The 16,872-nt window shown below is 35.7% G+C and overlaps 1 protein-coding gene and 1 long non-coding RNA gene across 3 annotated transcripts; one reads left to right on the top strand and one right to left on the bottom strand.

The window, feature by feature from the left end:
* Positions 1-1,463: 1,463 nt before the first annotated feature.
* LOC130738562 (uncharacterized) lies at positions 1,464-9,612 on the bottom strand. Of its 2 annotated transcripts, XR_009019457.1 has the most exons (5): positions 9,233-9,612; positions 8,995-9,064; positions 3,010-8,113; positions 2,772-2,841; positions 1,464-1,890 (listed from the first exon to the last, which is right to left on the bottom strand). It is a non-coding gene; the product is annotated as an uncharacterized LOC130738562 (long non-coding RNA). The 2 variants fall into 2 exon arrangements; XR_009019456.1 differs by having other exon boundaries at positions 2,772-8,113; positions 9,233-9,609.
* A 228-nt stretch (positions 9,613-9,840) lies between these two features.
* On the top strand, positions 9,841-11,812 carry LOC130738561 (F-box/FBD/LRR-repeat protein At4g00160-like). The gene is made up of 4 exons (XM_057590581.1): positions 9,841-10,018; positions 10,331-11,025; positions 11,106-11,267; positions 11,349-11,812. Exons 1-4 carry the CDS (start codon positions 9,853-9,855, stop codon positions 11,640-11,642), a joined length of 1,317 nt encoding a protein of 438 aa, XP_057446564.1. The 5' UTR covers positions 9,841-9,852; the 3' UTR covers positions 11,643-11,812.
* Positions 11,813-16,872: the final 5,060 nt, after the last annotated feature.

Below are 16,872 nucleotides of genomic sequence, written 5' to 3'. Positions count from 1 at the left end.
ACCGGAGGACTCTGGAAATAAGCAGGTTAAAGCTTTTACATAGCATTCTACGCTTCTATAATACTCATTTCAAATGTGCTTGCTAGTTATTACTTTAATGAGGATGCACAGACCTACTTTCCTTGTTACAACTCTTTGGCTGCAGTAGAAGTGAATTTGATGAATTGCTAGTTAGTGTTGGAGGGTGAAGGATGAAGTGTCTTTTTGGACAAGGCTTTAATTAGATTTGGGTGGTTTAGTCAGCATCACAAATATGACTGAGTTATCACGCAACCACTTCCTAGCACAAATATGATTCATGTTCAACTATATATAATTCCGATTCTTACCTGCAATGAGTTTCAACTGGTTGTGAAGGATGGCAATGTTGATATAATGACTACATATTGAGTTCTCTTGTGCGTTTATCCTAGGATTCTAAATTTATGGTTCAGGAGTTAGAATCCATTCTTGAGCGGGTTTACTTCTTAGATTCATTATAGGGTATGATGAGTGATTGTGAAAGTAAGTGATGTGCTTACTTCTGATTTATTCAAAAGGGATCTCTTGTGTGTCTGTAATTGATTCTTGAATTTAGCGGACAATAGTACAATACCCATTCCACTTCGAGAACTGGATGTAGCATCTTGGCGGTACAAAGGTGAATTGGATGGCAACTTGACAGAAGGACCCAATTGTCATAAACTAAAAATTAAGACCAGAATTGCTCATTTTAAGCATTGGAGAAAAACCACACAAGGGTCATAGATAGACGAGGACAAAAAATGTAATTAAGCCAATGATTTATAAATAATTTGATGGTATGGATAAAATTCTAAAACATATCGGATGTTGGTGTAAATTTTATACTGAAAATGCGTATTTATTAAACTCCTTATATACATGTACACACACGGTTTATGAGCTTAATTCTAAACTTTTTTACATTGACATTCAATATTTGATATCTATTCTCACGTTTACAAAAGCATTATTCACTTTTTTTAAAAAATGTGGAAAAAATACCAAAGGGGAAAAACCATATTTACCACAATGAGGTGTTTTGACCCCATTGTGGTATATGTATATGATTTTTTTCCATGTTGGTAAAAAAAATCGCATTATTCAATATAAAGATTAAAAATATATTTAAGCAAATAAAAAAAGAGCATTTTCAATGTCTTCATGTAAAATGGAAACCAAAAAGATTAAAACGCCGTGTGGCATGCAGTTGTCTAAATGAACACATATTTATGGGTTAATGGTCAAATTGGTCCTTGTGTTTGTAGTGACTTTTGATTTTAGTCCCTCCCCGGAAAAAACTAGCCGATACCTCCCTGCAGTTGCACGCATTTTGGTATTAGTCCTCGCCGGAGAGGAGAGCTCCGGCGAGAGCTGACGTGGCTTTATCCATGTCATTTTAATTTCCACATATTTAATTTCTAATTAAAAAAATTAGAAACTGAAAAAATCAAAAACTGAAATTTGAGTTAAAAATGCCTATCAAAAAACAAAACCAGTTAATTTTCACGACCCAAAATCCTAAGCCGTGACCGGCGCACAGACTAACACCCTAGTCTGGCAAGCCTGTTTCTCACAAAATCATTTTCCAAAGTGTTTTCCAAAAATTATACATGTTGCTCTATATTTTAAAATAATTCAACAAACCTCCTTTATATTATCAACATTTCCAAAACAATAAACCTGCCCAATGTTTTCATCATAACCAAAATTTCTTAAATAAAATAATAAATAACAATTCAGAATCAATCCACCTAAGACTCCCTATAGCTGCAGATAACTACAATCAAATGAAGACATCAATCGAGCCACCAACCAAAGGAGGCCTACCAATAAGAAAACTGAAAGATCTGAATCTGACAACAATCCGCTACTCAGTTGCCTGAAAATCTGTGGATGAAAATAAGGAATGGGGTAAGTCACAAAGACTTAGTGAGGATTTAACAACCACCATGAACAGGAAGGAGAAACATAATAGGCACGAGTTTTTCGCTCTCAACTAAGTATAAAGAATTTACATCATCAATAATCTCAACTCAGTGTAAAGAATTTGTATCATGAATAAAATCAGTTCAAATCATTCCAACAACGAACTTGACAAAAATCATAAAGTTTATAAGTAATGCTTTAAATGAATACAGTTAAAATCATGTCCACCTATGAAAACATAAAACCATAAATTTAATATCATAGGGTCACACATGTAGAACCATGAGGCGGCTCCATCTCGTTGATAGCCCTCTCCTCCTAAGGGATGGCCTATCCGATAGGGGCGGCTCCATCTAACGGATAGCCCTTTCCTCTCTCATATCACATGTCACATCGTATCATATGATCGGGGGAAGCTACATCTCGTTGATAGCCCTCTCCGTGCACTGGCGGCTCCATCTAACGGATAGCCCTCTCCTCCCGGAATCAATCTAGCTAGGTGCACCTAGGCCGTTACCTCCGTTAACGGCTACGGGGTTCTATCAAGGATCCCCAAAACCGTTTTCTCAAACCAGCTCAAGTCTCATCAAAAGTCTCAAAATCAACTTTCCAAGTTCACAATCTCAGTTTCACATAATTTCCAAAATCAAAGCAATATAAATTATTGCTCACGTCAGTACATAAGCAGACTCAAATCGACTTCATAAAACCAATTTCAGATAATTCAAGAACTGTAAAAGCATGTTTCCCCAAATTTTCAAACGGATAGGTAACATATTTAAATAAATAAAACTAGCATATAGAGTAATTAAATTATGCCACAGTAATTGAAAACCACTCACAACTATGACGAATCAACCGAACTGCTCTCAACCACTCCATGTCGATTGAACGAACCACTAGCCGTCAAATCTGAACACCAAAATCAACTTCAACCTTCAGCAATAATTATCTAATGTCATACTATCCGTGAGCAACTACGAAATTCTCAATTATGTAATCAAAACCCTAAAAATATTACTACTTAAGCCTAATGTACCTTACCATATCATTCTCTAAATTTATGAGTTGTAGGAATACCTCAATAAACCAAATAAGCAATTATGTGAGAGTTGGTGCTCTTCTCCTTCCTCATAGCATAAATCCTAAATCCAAAATTATGCCAAGAACCCTTCAACTTAAATTCAGAAATTTCCCTTCATGCTTGTGTATTCTCATGATTGTGTAATCCTGTGGTGGTATTTGGTGACTAGAGAAGAAAATGATGAAGAAAGAAAAGAAGAAAGAATCGCTGACGAAGGGAAAAGAAAGTGAACGAGACAGAGAAAGGAAAAGACGAGAGTGAGAGAATAACATAGGGTTCCATAGTATAATTAGGAATTGTACTGGTAGTGGGTTACGGTTTCTTTTTGTTTGGCTTATTATATATATATACATATTATATATATATATACTTTTCTTTTTTTTTGTTTTTTTTTTATTATTATTATTTATTAACGGGATGTTTCAATCTTCCCCCTAGAAAAATTCGTCCTCGAATTTTAAAGTTTTAGGTAACCTTTGTTTCCAATAACGGAAGATACTTCTCACATATTCCCAAGACTTCTCTTCACCCGATAGTTATCGCCAAATAACTTCCACTAAACCCATATTCTTAGAACGCATATTTGTCACCCTTATTTCAACCAAGGCTACTGGTTGCTCCATATAAGATACATGCTCGTCTAATTGTATATCCTCATGACAAATAATGTAGGAGAATCATGAATGTCTCAGAAGCATAAAAACATGCAAAACTGCATGAATTGCAGAACGATAAGCTATAGCGCCAACCCTCTCAAAAATCTCAAACAATCCAATGAGTTTTGGTGTTAGTTTTCCCTTTTGAACCAACTGTGACACTCGTTTCATTGGTAAAACTCGTAAGAGGACATAGTCACCAACTGCAACCTCTAAGGGGTGTCATCTTCTACCAACATAAGATTTTTGCCTACTTTGAGCTGTAACCAAACAATCTCAACCCAACTTAACTTTATCTATTGCATTTTGGATAAGGTCTAAGACTATAAGTTTAGCTTCTCCGACTTTAAACCAACCTATTAGCGATCCACATCACTTACCACACAATGCCTCAATGGTAAACATTTGGTTTCTAGGCTAACAATTGTTAATATAAGAGAATTCCACCAAGGAAAGATACTGTTCACAAAACTCCCATCATGATCTAACACACAAACTCAACATATCCTCCAAGGTCTCAACAATGTTTTCATAATGGATTAGTTTGAGGATTGAAAAACAGTATTTAAATTCAAGCGAGTCCCCAAAGCAATTCAAGGAAGACTTCCAAAGTACCTACATTAAACAAATCTTGAACTTAACTTCCCTTTCTTACCAAACCATGGTACTCATTTCAGTGAATATAGGTGTGAGAATGCATGATCTCCAACAACAAACTCTAAAAGGTGTCACCTCCTATCAGCATAAAACTTTTGTTTACCTTGACCTGTAACCAACGATTTAAACTAGTTCAACTTTCTTTGTTGCATCTTGGATAGGTTTTGAGTCTACAACTTAGCTTCTCAACTTCAAATCAACTTATTGGTGATCTACATCTCTTAGACTCTTACTATACATAGCCTCAAATTGTGCTATCTAAAATCTAGATCGACAACTTGCTATTATAAGCGAACTTCATTAAAAACAAAGTCTGCTCTCAACTCCCTCTAAAGCCTAAAACATAAGCATGAAACATATTCTCCAAGATCTGAATAATTCTCTTAAGTTAGCCATCAATTTAAGAGTAGAAAGTTGTACTTCGATTCAGATGAGTCTCTAAAACAATCTGGAAAGACTTCCAAAACTGTGCAGTAAAATGAGCCCCTCACTCTAAAATAATAGGGGCAGGTACACTATGCAGAGAGATAATCTCCTCAAAGTAAGGCTTAGCATACTCTACTGTAATAAGTCTTCATAGGCAAGAAGTGTGCATGCTTAGTCAACCTATATATAATAACTCATATTGAATCATACTCTTTGGAGGTTCAAGGTAGCCTTGTCAAGAGGTTCGTAACAATATCTTTCAACTGTCATTTGTATCTCAATATATCGATGTAACTCTGCTGACTTTTAGTGCTTATCTTTCATCTCTAACATACTAAACATTTAGGAACAAATTCTACAACATTTTTTTTTCTTCATCTCTTCCCACCAATAAAATTTTCTCAAGTATCCTAGGTGAATCATGTAAGAATAATTATGAGCATCCTCTAATATTTTCCCCACAAACTATCTACATCAGGCACACACATCACCATTCAAGTCATAAAATATCATCAGAGTCTATTGAAAAATGTGGAACCTTTCACTTTAAAAAATCCTCTACCATCCTCACCACATACAAATCTTGACCTTGATCATGTTTAATGTCATCAACCACATTGTCCACTATAGAAAGAATTGCAAAAATTCAACAGTGAGCTGGAATGGGCAGCCTATACATAACTCTACAATCAACAACCTTATAGTGTTCTTCTTTGTCTTAGTAGTATCCCAAATCAACAAGAACAACCACAAAATGATCCTTGGATGATTAAAGATGCAGTCCTTTAAATTCATAAAAAATAGTAGTGGCATCCCTAAATCCAAAAGCATGACTATCTACCCATTACAGTCATAAATAACATGTTCTGTAAGTGGTCTTCAAAATTCTTTCTTTCTTAATATTCCATTTATAGTACCTACATTACTAAGTTGTTTTTTATACCATCATATTGTCCAACTGCCTCTAGTCAACACATAACTACATAATTTCACCTCTCATCTTAACAAATCAAACTGGTGCTAGGGACCAAGTTTAGGGAAAGCTCTATCCCCTGTCGAGGGGCTAATGAGGAAATCTTCCACGAAATACCTTCAAAATGCACATACTATAAGAATATCTTCTAATTTCATTTCAGCTGTTAGAGTATCATTTACCAAGGTCAAGTATTATTTCCAACCCTTTCTTAGGAATTTTCTAGCTCCAAATGATATATGATGTTTGACTTCACTCTCCCAAAAATGTGTAAGATGACTCTTCAAATAATGTAAATCTCATTACTTGCTATGACAGTCCAAAGTATCATTGACAAAAGATTAACCAATCTATCTCCCAAGATCACATTAAAATCAATCATGTCTTATGCTATAATGACTAACCACAACTCTCAATCTCCAATGGATACCTTAAAAAGAATGGTGCACAAACTCAATTATCAAATGCTCCCCAAGAGGTGCAGCAGCGACCAACGTCTTATTCAGGAAAGAAGATAATTCACTGAGTTGACGACAATGATAAAAAGTATATACCTATAGCCTTAAGCAAAACATAATCATCTCAATATCATATAAAGAGTATATTTGCTGTCACTGCATTGGTTGCCTAAGCATCGTGATGAGTCAAAGAAAATACTTGTGCTCGACTCACCTATCATGTCATTGACCTCGACTACCCTTTCATTTACCATTATTTTTAGATAAACCTCGGCTTCACCCAAAAGAACTCATAGCTTGTCTAACAAGTGTTGTAGGGGCAGGCAAGATGCTAAAGATACTCTTAATAACACTTATCCCTTACTAGAGAAAGGTTGCACCACAACCACAAGGAAATTCCTCGTAATATGACATGTCCAATCGCACTAACAGCACACCTAATCATCTCCAACGCAAGCTACGGGATGAAACTTCACACAAGTAGGACAACGTGTAGATCTTGCGCAAAATGCTTCCAAGAATAAAAATGGATTGTAAAGACCCCTAAAATCTACTCTACGAATTTGAACAAATCATGATAAGTATCCACTAGAACCACTCTCTAGAGTCACTGTTCTCAGTCTGCCCTAGCAGCTCAAATCAATTGCTAAGCTCTCTAGCTCTCTCTATTACGAAACGATTCTTGAATTTCTAGGAAAATTCATCTTATGCTATCAGAGGTGATCTCAGTGCTCTCATACGCATAAAGTCATCAATCTAATCATATACCACAATCAAAAGATAGAACTATATTAACTCTACTGCATTAATGTATGCGCATCAAAGTTATGTCCACAATCTCTCTAAAGAACCAATATTCCTTTGTGGATCCTTACTTGCATGTGTAAAGTAGGAGAATTAATTAGCTACACAAAACCAATCACTGTGACCTCAATCTGTCTAGTGGCACCTACTTGTTGTTACTTTCCTCTGTCTAACCTCTAACTGACTCTCATAAATTTTCTTATGTGGGTTCCCTTGTTGCTGTCCACCAACCACTCCAACACGTTATTTCAAATCATTTTATAATTCCTTCGTACCAACTATAAGCTCTAACATCCCTAAATTTCATAACTTGAATATTTTTTTTTTGTTACAAGGAGAGGACAAGCCCCCCATAACCTCAATATAAGCACGTTAATATTGGCTACAACAGCAAACAACCAGCGGCTACAGGAAATGGTCCTTCGCCTAAACCACAATGCCGACCACGACCTGCTTTAAGAGGATCCTAGTAAGTTAACTCATCTTATAATGAAAATCCTAATTAAGGTGACATCCTCACTGAACAAAGAATATTCGTCAAACATAACACATGACTCGGAATTCAGTGAATGAGGAACGAACTCAAATCACAATATAGAAACAACTTTAGAACACTCATGAGGCGTTAATAGCATCTTTGAAGTAAGTTGTGCCGCGGTTCACAATTTACTAGAAAGATTCCATCTCTTCCTCATGTCTGCAGCTATTAGGACCTACAGCCAAAGCTCTGATACCAACTTTGTCACGACCCAAAATCCTAAGCCGTGACCGGCGCACAGACTAACACCCTAGTCTGGCAAGCCTGTTTCTCACAAAATCATTTTCCAAAGTGTTTTCCAAAAATTATACATGTTGCTCTATATTTTAAAATAATTCAACAAACCTCCTTTATATTATCAACATTTCCAAAACAATAAACCTGCCAAATGTTTTCATCATAACCAAAATTTCTTAAATAAAATAATAAATAACAATTCAGAATCAATCCACCTAAGACTCCCTATAGCTGCAGATAACTACAATCAAATGAAGACATCAATCGAGCCACCAACCAAAGGAGGCCTACCAATAAGAAAACTGAAAGATCTGAATCTGACAACAATCCGCTACTCAGTTGCCTGAAAATCTGTGGATGAAAATAAGGAATGGGGTAAGTCACAAAGATTTAGTGAGGATTTAACAACCACCATGAACAGGAAGGAGAAACATAATAGGCACGAGTTTTTCGCTCTCAACTAAGCATAAAGAATTTACATCATCAATAATCTCAACTCAGAGTAAAGAATTTGTATCATGAATAAAATCAGTTCAAATCATTCCAACAACGAACTTGACAAAAATCATAAAGTTTATAAGTAATGCTTTAAATGAATACAGTTAAAATCATGTCCACCTATGAAAACATAAAACCATAAATTTAATATCATAGGGTCACACATGTAGAACCATGAGGCGGCTCCATCTCGTTGATAGCCCTCTCCTCCTAAGGGATGGCCTATCCGATAGGGGCGGCTCCATCTAACGGATAGCCCTTTCCTCTCTCATATCACATGTCACATCGTATCATATGATCGGGGGAAGCTACATCTCGTTGATAGCCCTCTCCGTGCACTGGCGGCTCCATCTAACGGATAGCCCTCTCCTCCCGGAATCAATCTAGCTAGGTGCACCTAGGCCGTTACCTCCGTTAACGGCTACGAGGTTCTATCAAGGATCCCCAAAACCGTTTTCTCAAACCAGCTCAAGTCTCATCAAAAGTCTCAAAATCAACTTTCCAAGTTCACAATCTCAGTTTCACATAATTTCCAAAATCAAAGCAATATAAATTATTGCTCACGTCAGTACATAAGCAGACTCAAATCGACTTCATAAAACCAATTTCAGATAATTCAAGAACTGTAAAAGCATGTTTCCCCAAATTTTCAAACGGATAGGTAACATATTTAAATAAATAAAACTAGCATATAGAGTAATTAAATTATGCCACAGTAATTGAAAACCACTCACAACTATGACGAATCAACCGAACTGCTCTCAACCACTCCATGTCGATTGAATGAACCACTAGCCGTCAAATCTGAACACCAAAATCAACTTCAACCTTCAGCAATAATTATCTAATGTCATACTATCCATGAGCAACTACGAAATTCTCAATTATGTAATCAAAACCCTAAAAATATTACTACTTAAGCCTAATGTACCTTACCATATCATTCTCTAAATTTATGAGTTGTAGGAATACCTCAATAAACCAAATAAGCAATTATGTGAGAGTTGGTGCTCTTCTCCTTCCTCATAGCATAAATCCTAAATCCAAAATTATGCCAAGAACCCTTCAACTTAAATTCAGAAATTTCCCTTCATGCTTGTGTATTCTCATGATTGTGTAATCCTGTGGTGGTATTTGGTGACTAGAGAAGAAAATGATGAAGAAAGAAAAGAAGAAAGAATCGCTGACGAAGGGAAAAGAAAGTGAACGAGACAGAGAAAGGAAAAGACGAGAGAGTGAGAGAATAACATAGGGTTCCATAGTATAATTAGGAATGGTACTGGTAGTGGGTTACGGTTTCTTTTTGTTTGGCTTATTATATATATATATATATACATATTATATATATATATATACTTTTCTTTTTTTTTGTTTTTTTTTTATTATTATTATTTATTAACGGGATGTTTCAGTCATTTACACGACCCTTTATCTTTTTGGACACATATTTATCTTTGGAGTTGTCTAAATGACCAATGAGAAAGTTTGAGTTAAATAACTCATTATCGAATCAAATTGGAGATAAGTGAGTTGAAACTAAATTAATAAATAAAATATTAAAATTTCAACTCACTTATTTCAAATGTGATTGGATGATGAATTATTTAACCCAAAATTTGCATTTACACCGCCCTTTCTTTTTGTGTTTTTGTTTTCATCGTATCACACTATCGCACTCGCCAATCGTCCCTAAGTCTCGTTGCTGTGACCTAGCGCTTCTCTTCTCTGGTTCCGGCTTTGTGCTTCATCGTGGCCAAGGTATTCACCTCCTTTACTTTGAGCATATGCATCATCCACAGCTTAAATGCCCTGTTCCCCTTTCAAGTTTGTATTCTAATCAATGTCTTTTCTTCCGCCAAGGTTCATCTAACGTGCTTTTTGTTTCCTTTCGTTGATTGCTTTCTGTTTAATCCTTTAATATGGTTCTACATCTTTCTTTCTTAATGCGTTGGCTATATGATCTTTTCTTTATCTTACTGAGTTCATGCGATTTGCTTTTTGATAGAAGTGGGTGAGTTTCCACGGATTTGTTTTTAGTAACATTCACTTCAGTTATTTATAAACTTGCAGCCGGGAATTCGGATTATCTAGGAAGGATGGGCGATTTGGTTAGCACCTTACCGGAGGAACTCATATGCCACATACTCTCTTTTCTCCCAACCAAGCAAGTTGTTGCCACAAGCATTCTCTCCAAGCGATGGATGCCTCTATGGCGTTCAGTTTCTACTCTCGACTTCGATGATTCCGACTTTAATGGAAGCAAAAAGGCTTATGCTCGTTTTGTTCAGTCGGTGTATGCATTCATCGTCTCCCGCGATATGCACCTCCCTATCGAAAAAGTTCGCCTCAATTGTTCCTCCTATGTTTGTGATCCTGCCACTGTCAGTGAATGGGTTAATGTTGTTGTGCAACACAGAGTTCAACACCTTGATCTCTGGCTCCCCCTCCGTTACCTCTATGTTCAACAACCCCCTAACTTGTCTTCCATCTTCACTTGCAAAACTCTCGTAGTTCTCAAGTTGCATTGCACCAAGTTGGAACCTATTTCCTCTGTTGATTTACCTTTCCTTAAACTCCTCCATCTAAAAGATTTGAGGTTCTCAAAACGTGCATGTCTCGCCGAGCTTCTTTCTGGATGTCCAATTCTTGAGGATTTTAAAGCAAAACGTTTATATTTTCATCAAGATGTCGCTGATACAGAGTTTAAAACATTACCAAAGTTGCTGGGATTGGTTAACAATGTCAAGTTTTTGCGCATAGATGGGGTAATTTGATTTATGAATCATTATTTTTCATTCCTAACTGAAATGAGATATTTGATTTCTTGTAATTGTAACTCATGCAGATTGCGCGCAGACTTGGTAATGGCCCTGGCCCGTACGTTTTCCCCATGTTTCACAATTTGACCCATGTTGAACTTGAATATAGAACTTATAATACTGATTGGTCTGAGGTTGTGGAATTGCTCAAGTGTTGCCCCAAGCTTCAAGTTCTTATCATTAACCAGGTTTGGTTACAGACTTAGAATGATTTCTATTTCTTGTCACTTCTTCATTTCATTTATTTATTTTGTTTTTGTTGTTGACAGCCAAGTATACCTTTCAATGAGCCTGATCTACTTGAAAAACCAGCAAAGTGGCAGTACCCACCATCTGTTCCTAAATGCATTTTGTTACACCTTAAAAAATGCTGCCTTAATAATTTTAGAGGAACCAAAGGTGAGTTTCAATTTGCAAAGTATATAATGAGGAACGGAAGATTTTTGAAGAGGATGACAATATCCAGTGGGATTTTCATAAATCAAGGGGGAAAGGTTGAGATGTTAAAAAAACTATCCTGTTGCATGAGGAGTTCTGCAACTTGTAAACTTTCCTTTAACTGATAACAAACTCGATATGTTCGCTGCAAGTAGTTTTTTCATTCCTTCCTTTTAACTAGTAGCTAGCTACAAGGATATGGATCTTGTCTTAATTTTCAAATTAGTGGAACTTGTTCTTTACTGATGGTTAATTTTAAAATTGAGATATAGTGCTCAAGTGTGAGACAATTGTATGTTAGCTTCTCATCTTACGCAAACCTCCATGGTAGGTAGGTGTATTACTCTCTCAAATGAGCAGGAGCGGAGCAGCACCCGTAAAAATATAACATTTAGTTGTTTGTTAAAAGAGAACTCTCTTTTGTCTTTGGATAGGTATGAGTTTTTGTTTTAATGTTGTGTATCAATGTCTTAGCAGAATTTTGTCAGAATTAAATTTTCACCTAAGATGATTTTATCTTTTATATAAGAATGGGTTATAGATTGTATTAATATTATCCCGTATGTGGATCACTGGAATCTATGATTAGCATTATGAAGAAGTTTTATAGCACGGCTGAATCCTATTAGATTATCAATCATAAGCTTATATTCAATGAACAAACAATTGTGCAGAGTGAAGGAGTACTAGTTGTGCAGCTATTGCAGATTTTTGGGAAATAAAAATGGTTTTAGTCTTCACTTGAATTGTATGGAAAAAAGTCCTTATTTAACTCTTAGTGTGTCTTGAAGCAGTTTTTTCCTTCTATTATTTATTTGAGTTTTAGTAGGATATCAACTTGCTTGGTTCATAAGATTTAGGCTAGGTAAGTTTCTTTTCACCTAATTTTAGTACTTAGAATGCTGGAAGGCTTTGGTGGGAGAGGCAAATGTCTCGCTCCTCCCATTTTTCTGCCAAGTTCTGTTTGACCTTTGTCCAACTCTTACAAAGTGTGAAATTTGGTTAAGCAAATCTGATATTTAAATTAGTTGGACAATGATTTTGGTGCTTTTATATCAGAGTAATTTTTCTTACTGGCATAACTAATTAAGATTTTGTAAATGATGAATTTTTGCATTTCATCTTTTTTCTATTATTTGAAGCAGGTTTTGTAAGTTCTGTAAATTCTTGACTGTTGAGCTTGTGCCAGAGTCCAAGTGCTCATTTCTCTGTTATTACATGCCAATTACATGAGATATATGTGACTGTACTCTTTTGTTTGAATTTATGCAATGTGATATTGCTAGGATTTAGTAGTTAGGGGATATTGTTGCAGTTAGTAGTAAGCCACATATACGCACTTTTATCAAACTTACAAAGGAAGCAATACTGAAGCACATTTTCATAGCTGCTTGATCACTAGTCTATATATGGCAGGTGTTGGTTAGAAGTTAATTAAAATTGGCACATGCTTAGCATGTCACTCATAAGTAGCTAGTTGATTGTGTTTAGCTGTCAATTAGTTAGCAAGTATTTCTGTTAGCCATTGTAGTATGTTCGTGGACAATGTGCATTGCTGAGAACAAAATTTGAATACAAAATTCAATGAGTCTTCTTTTCTTCTCCAATTTCTCATTTCTATGGTTGCTGAGACTTTTTGCCTTGAATTTCATTTTGTATGCATCTCATTATTATTCATTAGGTGCATTGCTCCTTACTCTCAGTGCATGCGCCAGTCATGCATAGGTGAAATGTTTACATGCATACCAATGCAAAATACACCGTTTCTGTTGATTTTTAATGTGGAAGAGCTTTTGCTAATGGACTCTGGAAATTAGCAGGTTAAGGGCTTAAGGCTTTTACTATAGTGTTCTAGGATTCCATAATACTCATTTTAAATGTACTTGCTAGTTATTACTTGACTTCCATCAGTATTGCATTTAAAGATGTGAGGGCCTACTTTGTTTCCCTGAAGCCTTTTGGATTATGACTTGTTTTGTTTTCCTTGTAATAACACTTCACTCATCCTGGCTATGGCAAAACAATGATGAGAAGCGTTGTGAATGGGGAGGTATAAGTGTTCCTTTCTTTTAGTGCAGGAGAAGTGAATTTTATGAAAAGTTAGTTAGTGTTGGAACTTGAAGGATAAAGAATCTTTTTGCAGTTGCAAAGATGCATTTGCCTTGATATATAATTATATAAATGGATTTTTAGAATACTCTCACTTCTTTTTTAAAAGGGGTATTTTTTTGTTACATTTTTAAAATGAGTATAATAGCACCCAACACCTGTTTATTTATACGAAATTGTCCCTCGCTTCTTTTGTTTAAAGATAGTTTGGTTATGGACTTATGGGTTTATAATAATTTTGCTGACTCAAATTTTATTTAATTTTGAAAATCAAGTATTTATCACTTCTTTCCCTTTCTCTCTTCTTCTCTTTACTACCGACTTCATTGAAACACTAACGATGGAAAGAAGAAGAAAGAAAACCCTCTTTCTGTCTTCAAGCTAAAATCGTCATTAGCGATGATTAACATTGATCCCCCAAATCACTGTTTAGGAAATTAAAAAGAAAAATTGAAAATGGTGTTTAACTGTTTTTTACCCAGCAGGTTCACGTGTTTATGATAAATTTATTTTTGGGTCAAGAAAAAAACCTCTCTTTCTCTTCATGCTAAATTGAAGTTTAATTTTCAACTTAATTATTTTAATATTTATTTTCAATTTTTAAATAAAACAAATGCTTGATAACGATAATCCTTTAAAAAAATAAGATAACAAATTTTTGATCGATAGATACATCGAAAAAACAATTATGATAGTATCTTTTTTTTTTTACATATATGATATCTTTTTTGGGATTACCAAAATCGTTATACTCCCTCCGTCCCTAATTATAAGCTAACATTGAGACTTTTTTTGTGTCACTAAATATAAGCTAACCTTGCAAAAGTTAATATTTCTTTCCATATTCACCCTTGCATTTATTGGTAGTGGAGCACCACCATTAGTAGTACAATGATGAAAAAGTGTTATCATAAATAGGGGTAAACATAGAAAGTTGTACATTTTTTTTGAAAACCAATGCATCAATTAAGGCTTTCTTAATAAATGTGATTTTTACAACTTTAGCTTATAATTAGGGACGGAGGGAGTATTAACTAAATAATTGGAGTAAAGATTGGTAAACACTTAAAGAGGTATAGACTACTAGAGAGAAATAAGAAGAGATGAGAGATAAGTAATAAATGTGACATATGTTGTGATATAATTTGAAGAAAAAGATAGAGTGTTCTGCACTATGTAGGTGTACACCAATCATCATTAAAAAAACTGTATAATAAATAAATAACTACGTAGATAAAAATTATCTAATCCAAATATCTTAAAAAGATTTTGAAAAGATAATCCAAAAATCTTAAATAGCGAAAAATATGTAGGAGGGCAAAACAAACTACATTCTCAAATTAGATAAGAAATCATGTAATTTACCGAAAAAAAATTATATGTTCACAAATAAAAGCGCAGTCTAAAGTGCATAAAGAAGAGAGTTACATTAATTAAGGAGATAGAATTCTTTATATAAGAAGCGATTGCTGGTGGTGAATCTTGTGCTGGAAAGATTAATCCTATATTTGAGTTCGTGTGGCGCCATTAAACTACAAACTCTTAAAACTTCAATTCAAGGATTCAAGGTAAGTATTTGATATTACCAAACATTGATACTTACTCCTTACAATATTGTTATCGCTTTTGTATTGACTTTGTGATTTCTTTTTTTCTCAGCAATATCAACCATGAAAGCTAGGGTTGTTAGACTGGAACTAGAGTCATGTTGCTTAGTGTTGATGCTGGCGGTGCTACTTATAGCCTACATGGAGGATTCTGCTCCAATTATTAATCAAGAGGATGTAGAGAATATTAATAAACCTTGTGATCATGAATTCTACGTCGTGGAAGAACACGAGACTTTGTACAGCATTGCTGAAAGATGTAGCGATCGGTTTATTTTGTCATTGAACCCGCATATCCAAAATTCAGATGATATATTTCCGGGTGTTGTTCTTAGATTGGAACCTTTTTAGTTAATTACAAACTCTACGGGATTGATTTAGTATTGTAGTTTTTTTTGTTTTCGTTGGAAATCCAATGTCATTGAATTGTTCATGATTGTTTTTTTTTTGGAAAACAAAAGATTTTATTAGTGAGGAAAACAGAACAGGAAACAGATACAAAAACAGAACAGGAAACAAAACAGAAGAACAAAGAGTATGAGGCAACATAGCGGCCCCAATAGAAGAACATAGAAACAGAACATAAACACATGATAAATCAAAACCAGATACTAACAGCCGCCGAGCATGACAGAAAGACGCCAAAGAAGGTGATCTGAAACAGCACACCAACAGTCACACAGGCCAGCCAAGAAACCCCAAATTCAGCAGCAAAAATTGGAGGCCAGAGAGGGGAATATAGTCAACAAGAATTACCACCCCCAAGTATGAATTCAGATAAAGGGGAAGATCGATCACACCCTGATTTAACAAGCTTGTCCGCTTCAACATTTGCTTCCCTGAAAATATGAGAAATTTCTACACAGCCAACCTCTACCATTAGCAGATCAATCTGGTTGAGATCAAATAGAAGCTTCCAAGGCCGATTAGCCTTGTTCACCACCCACCCAACCGCGAGGGAAGAGTCACTTTCCACTACAAACTGGCTCACAGAGTTATTCTTGCAGAACAATAGAGCATTAAGTATAGCCTTTACCTCCGCAATATATGCTCAAGTAATGCCAAGCGGTAAAGAGAAAAAACCAAGCGTTGCACCAGTTGAGTTTCGGAGCACACCACCAGCTCCACTAACACCCGGATTACCTCGAGAAGATCCATCAACATTGAATTTTAGAGCACCATGTGGAGGAGGGAACCAATCAACAACCCTGACCTTCGAAGCAATGGATTTGATCCGGACCTTCTCAAAATGTTGGGTGAAGTCAAGGGAAGAAAAAGGGCATTCCCTCCACCAAGCTTTCACCCACCACATCACCCTCATGATGTGAATGTCCCACACCGCTTCGAGCAAGAGCTCCTTTTGGTTAAAAACCACATCATTCCGCCAAATGGACCAGCATAAAGCATAGGGGATGATCTCCCATAAAACCGGATCTGTTTTCACCCGTAAAGATGGTCATTCTAACATAAGATCCTTGAGAGAGGAAGGGGCACACCAGAAAGTATCTTCCCTCACAAGAATAGCACATCAAATTAAGTCTCCATGAAACCTGGCAGCGTAGCATCAAATGGGCTTCAGATTCCCCTTCTACTCCACAAATTTCACAAATTCCCCCATTCTCAATTATGATCCCTCTGC

This window comes from Lotus japonicus, chromosome 2 (genome assembly GCF_012489685.1).
Source record: "Lotus japonicus ecotype B-129 chromosome 2, LjGifu_v1.2".
Classification (NCBI taxonomy): domain Eukaryota; kingdom Viridiplantae; phylum Streptophyta; class Magnoliopsida; order Fabales; family Fabaceae; genus Lotus; species Lotus japonicus.
Note: the sequence above shows the minus strand (reverse complement) of the source record. Positions and strands in the feature narration are given on the sequence as shown.

Excerpts from the sequence above, each read along its gene's own strand:
- LOC130738561 (XM_057590581.1), top strand. The coding sequence starts at position 9,853 with ATGATGAATTATTTAACCCAAAATTTGCATTTACACCGCCCTTTCTTT. Across the intron at positions 11,026-11,105 it reads AGTTTTTGCGCATAGATGGG|ATTGCGCGCAGACTTGGTAA; the intron begins GTAATTTGATTT and ends TAACTCATGCAG. Across the intron at positions 11,268-11,348 it reads AAGTTCTTATCATTAACCAG|CCAAGTATACCTTTCAATGA; the intron begins GTTTGGTTACAG and ends TGTTGTTGACAG.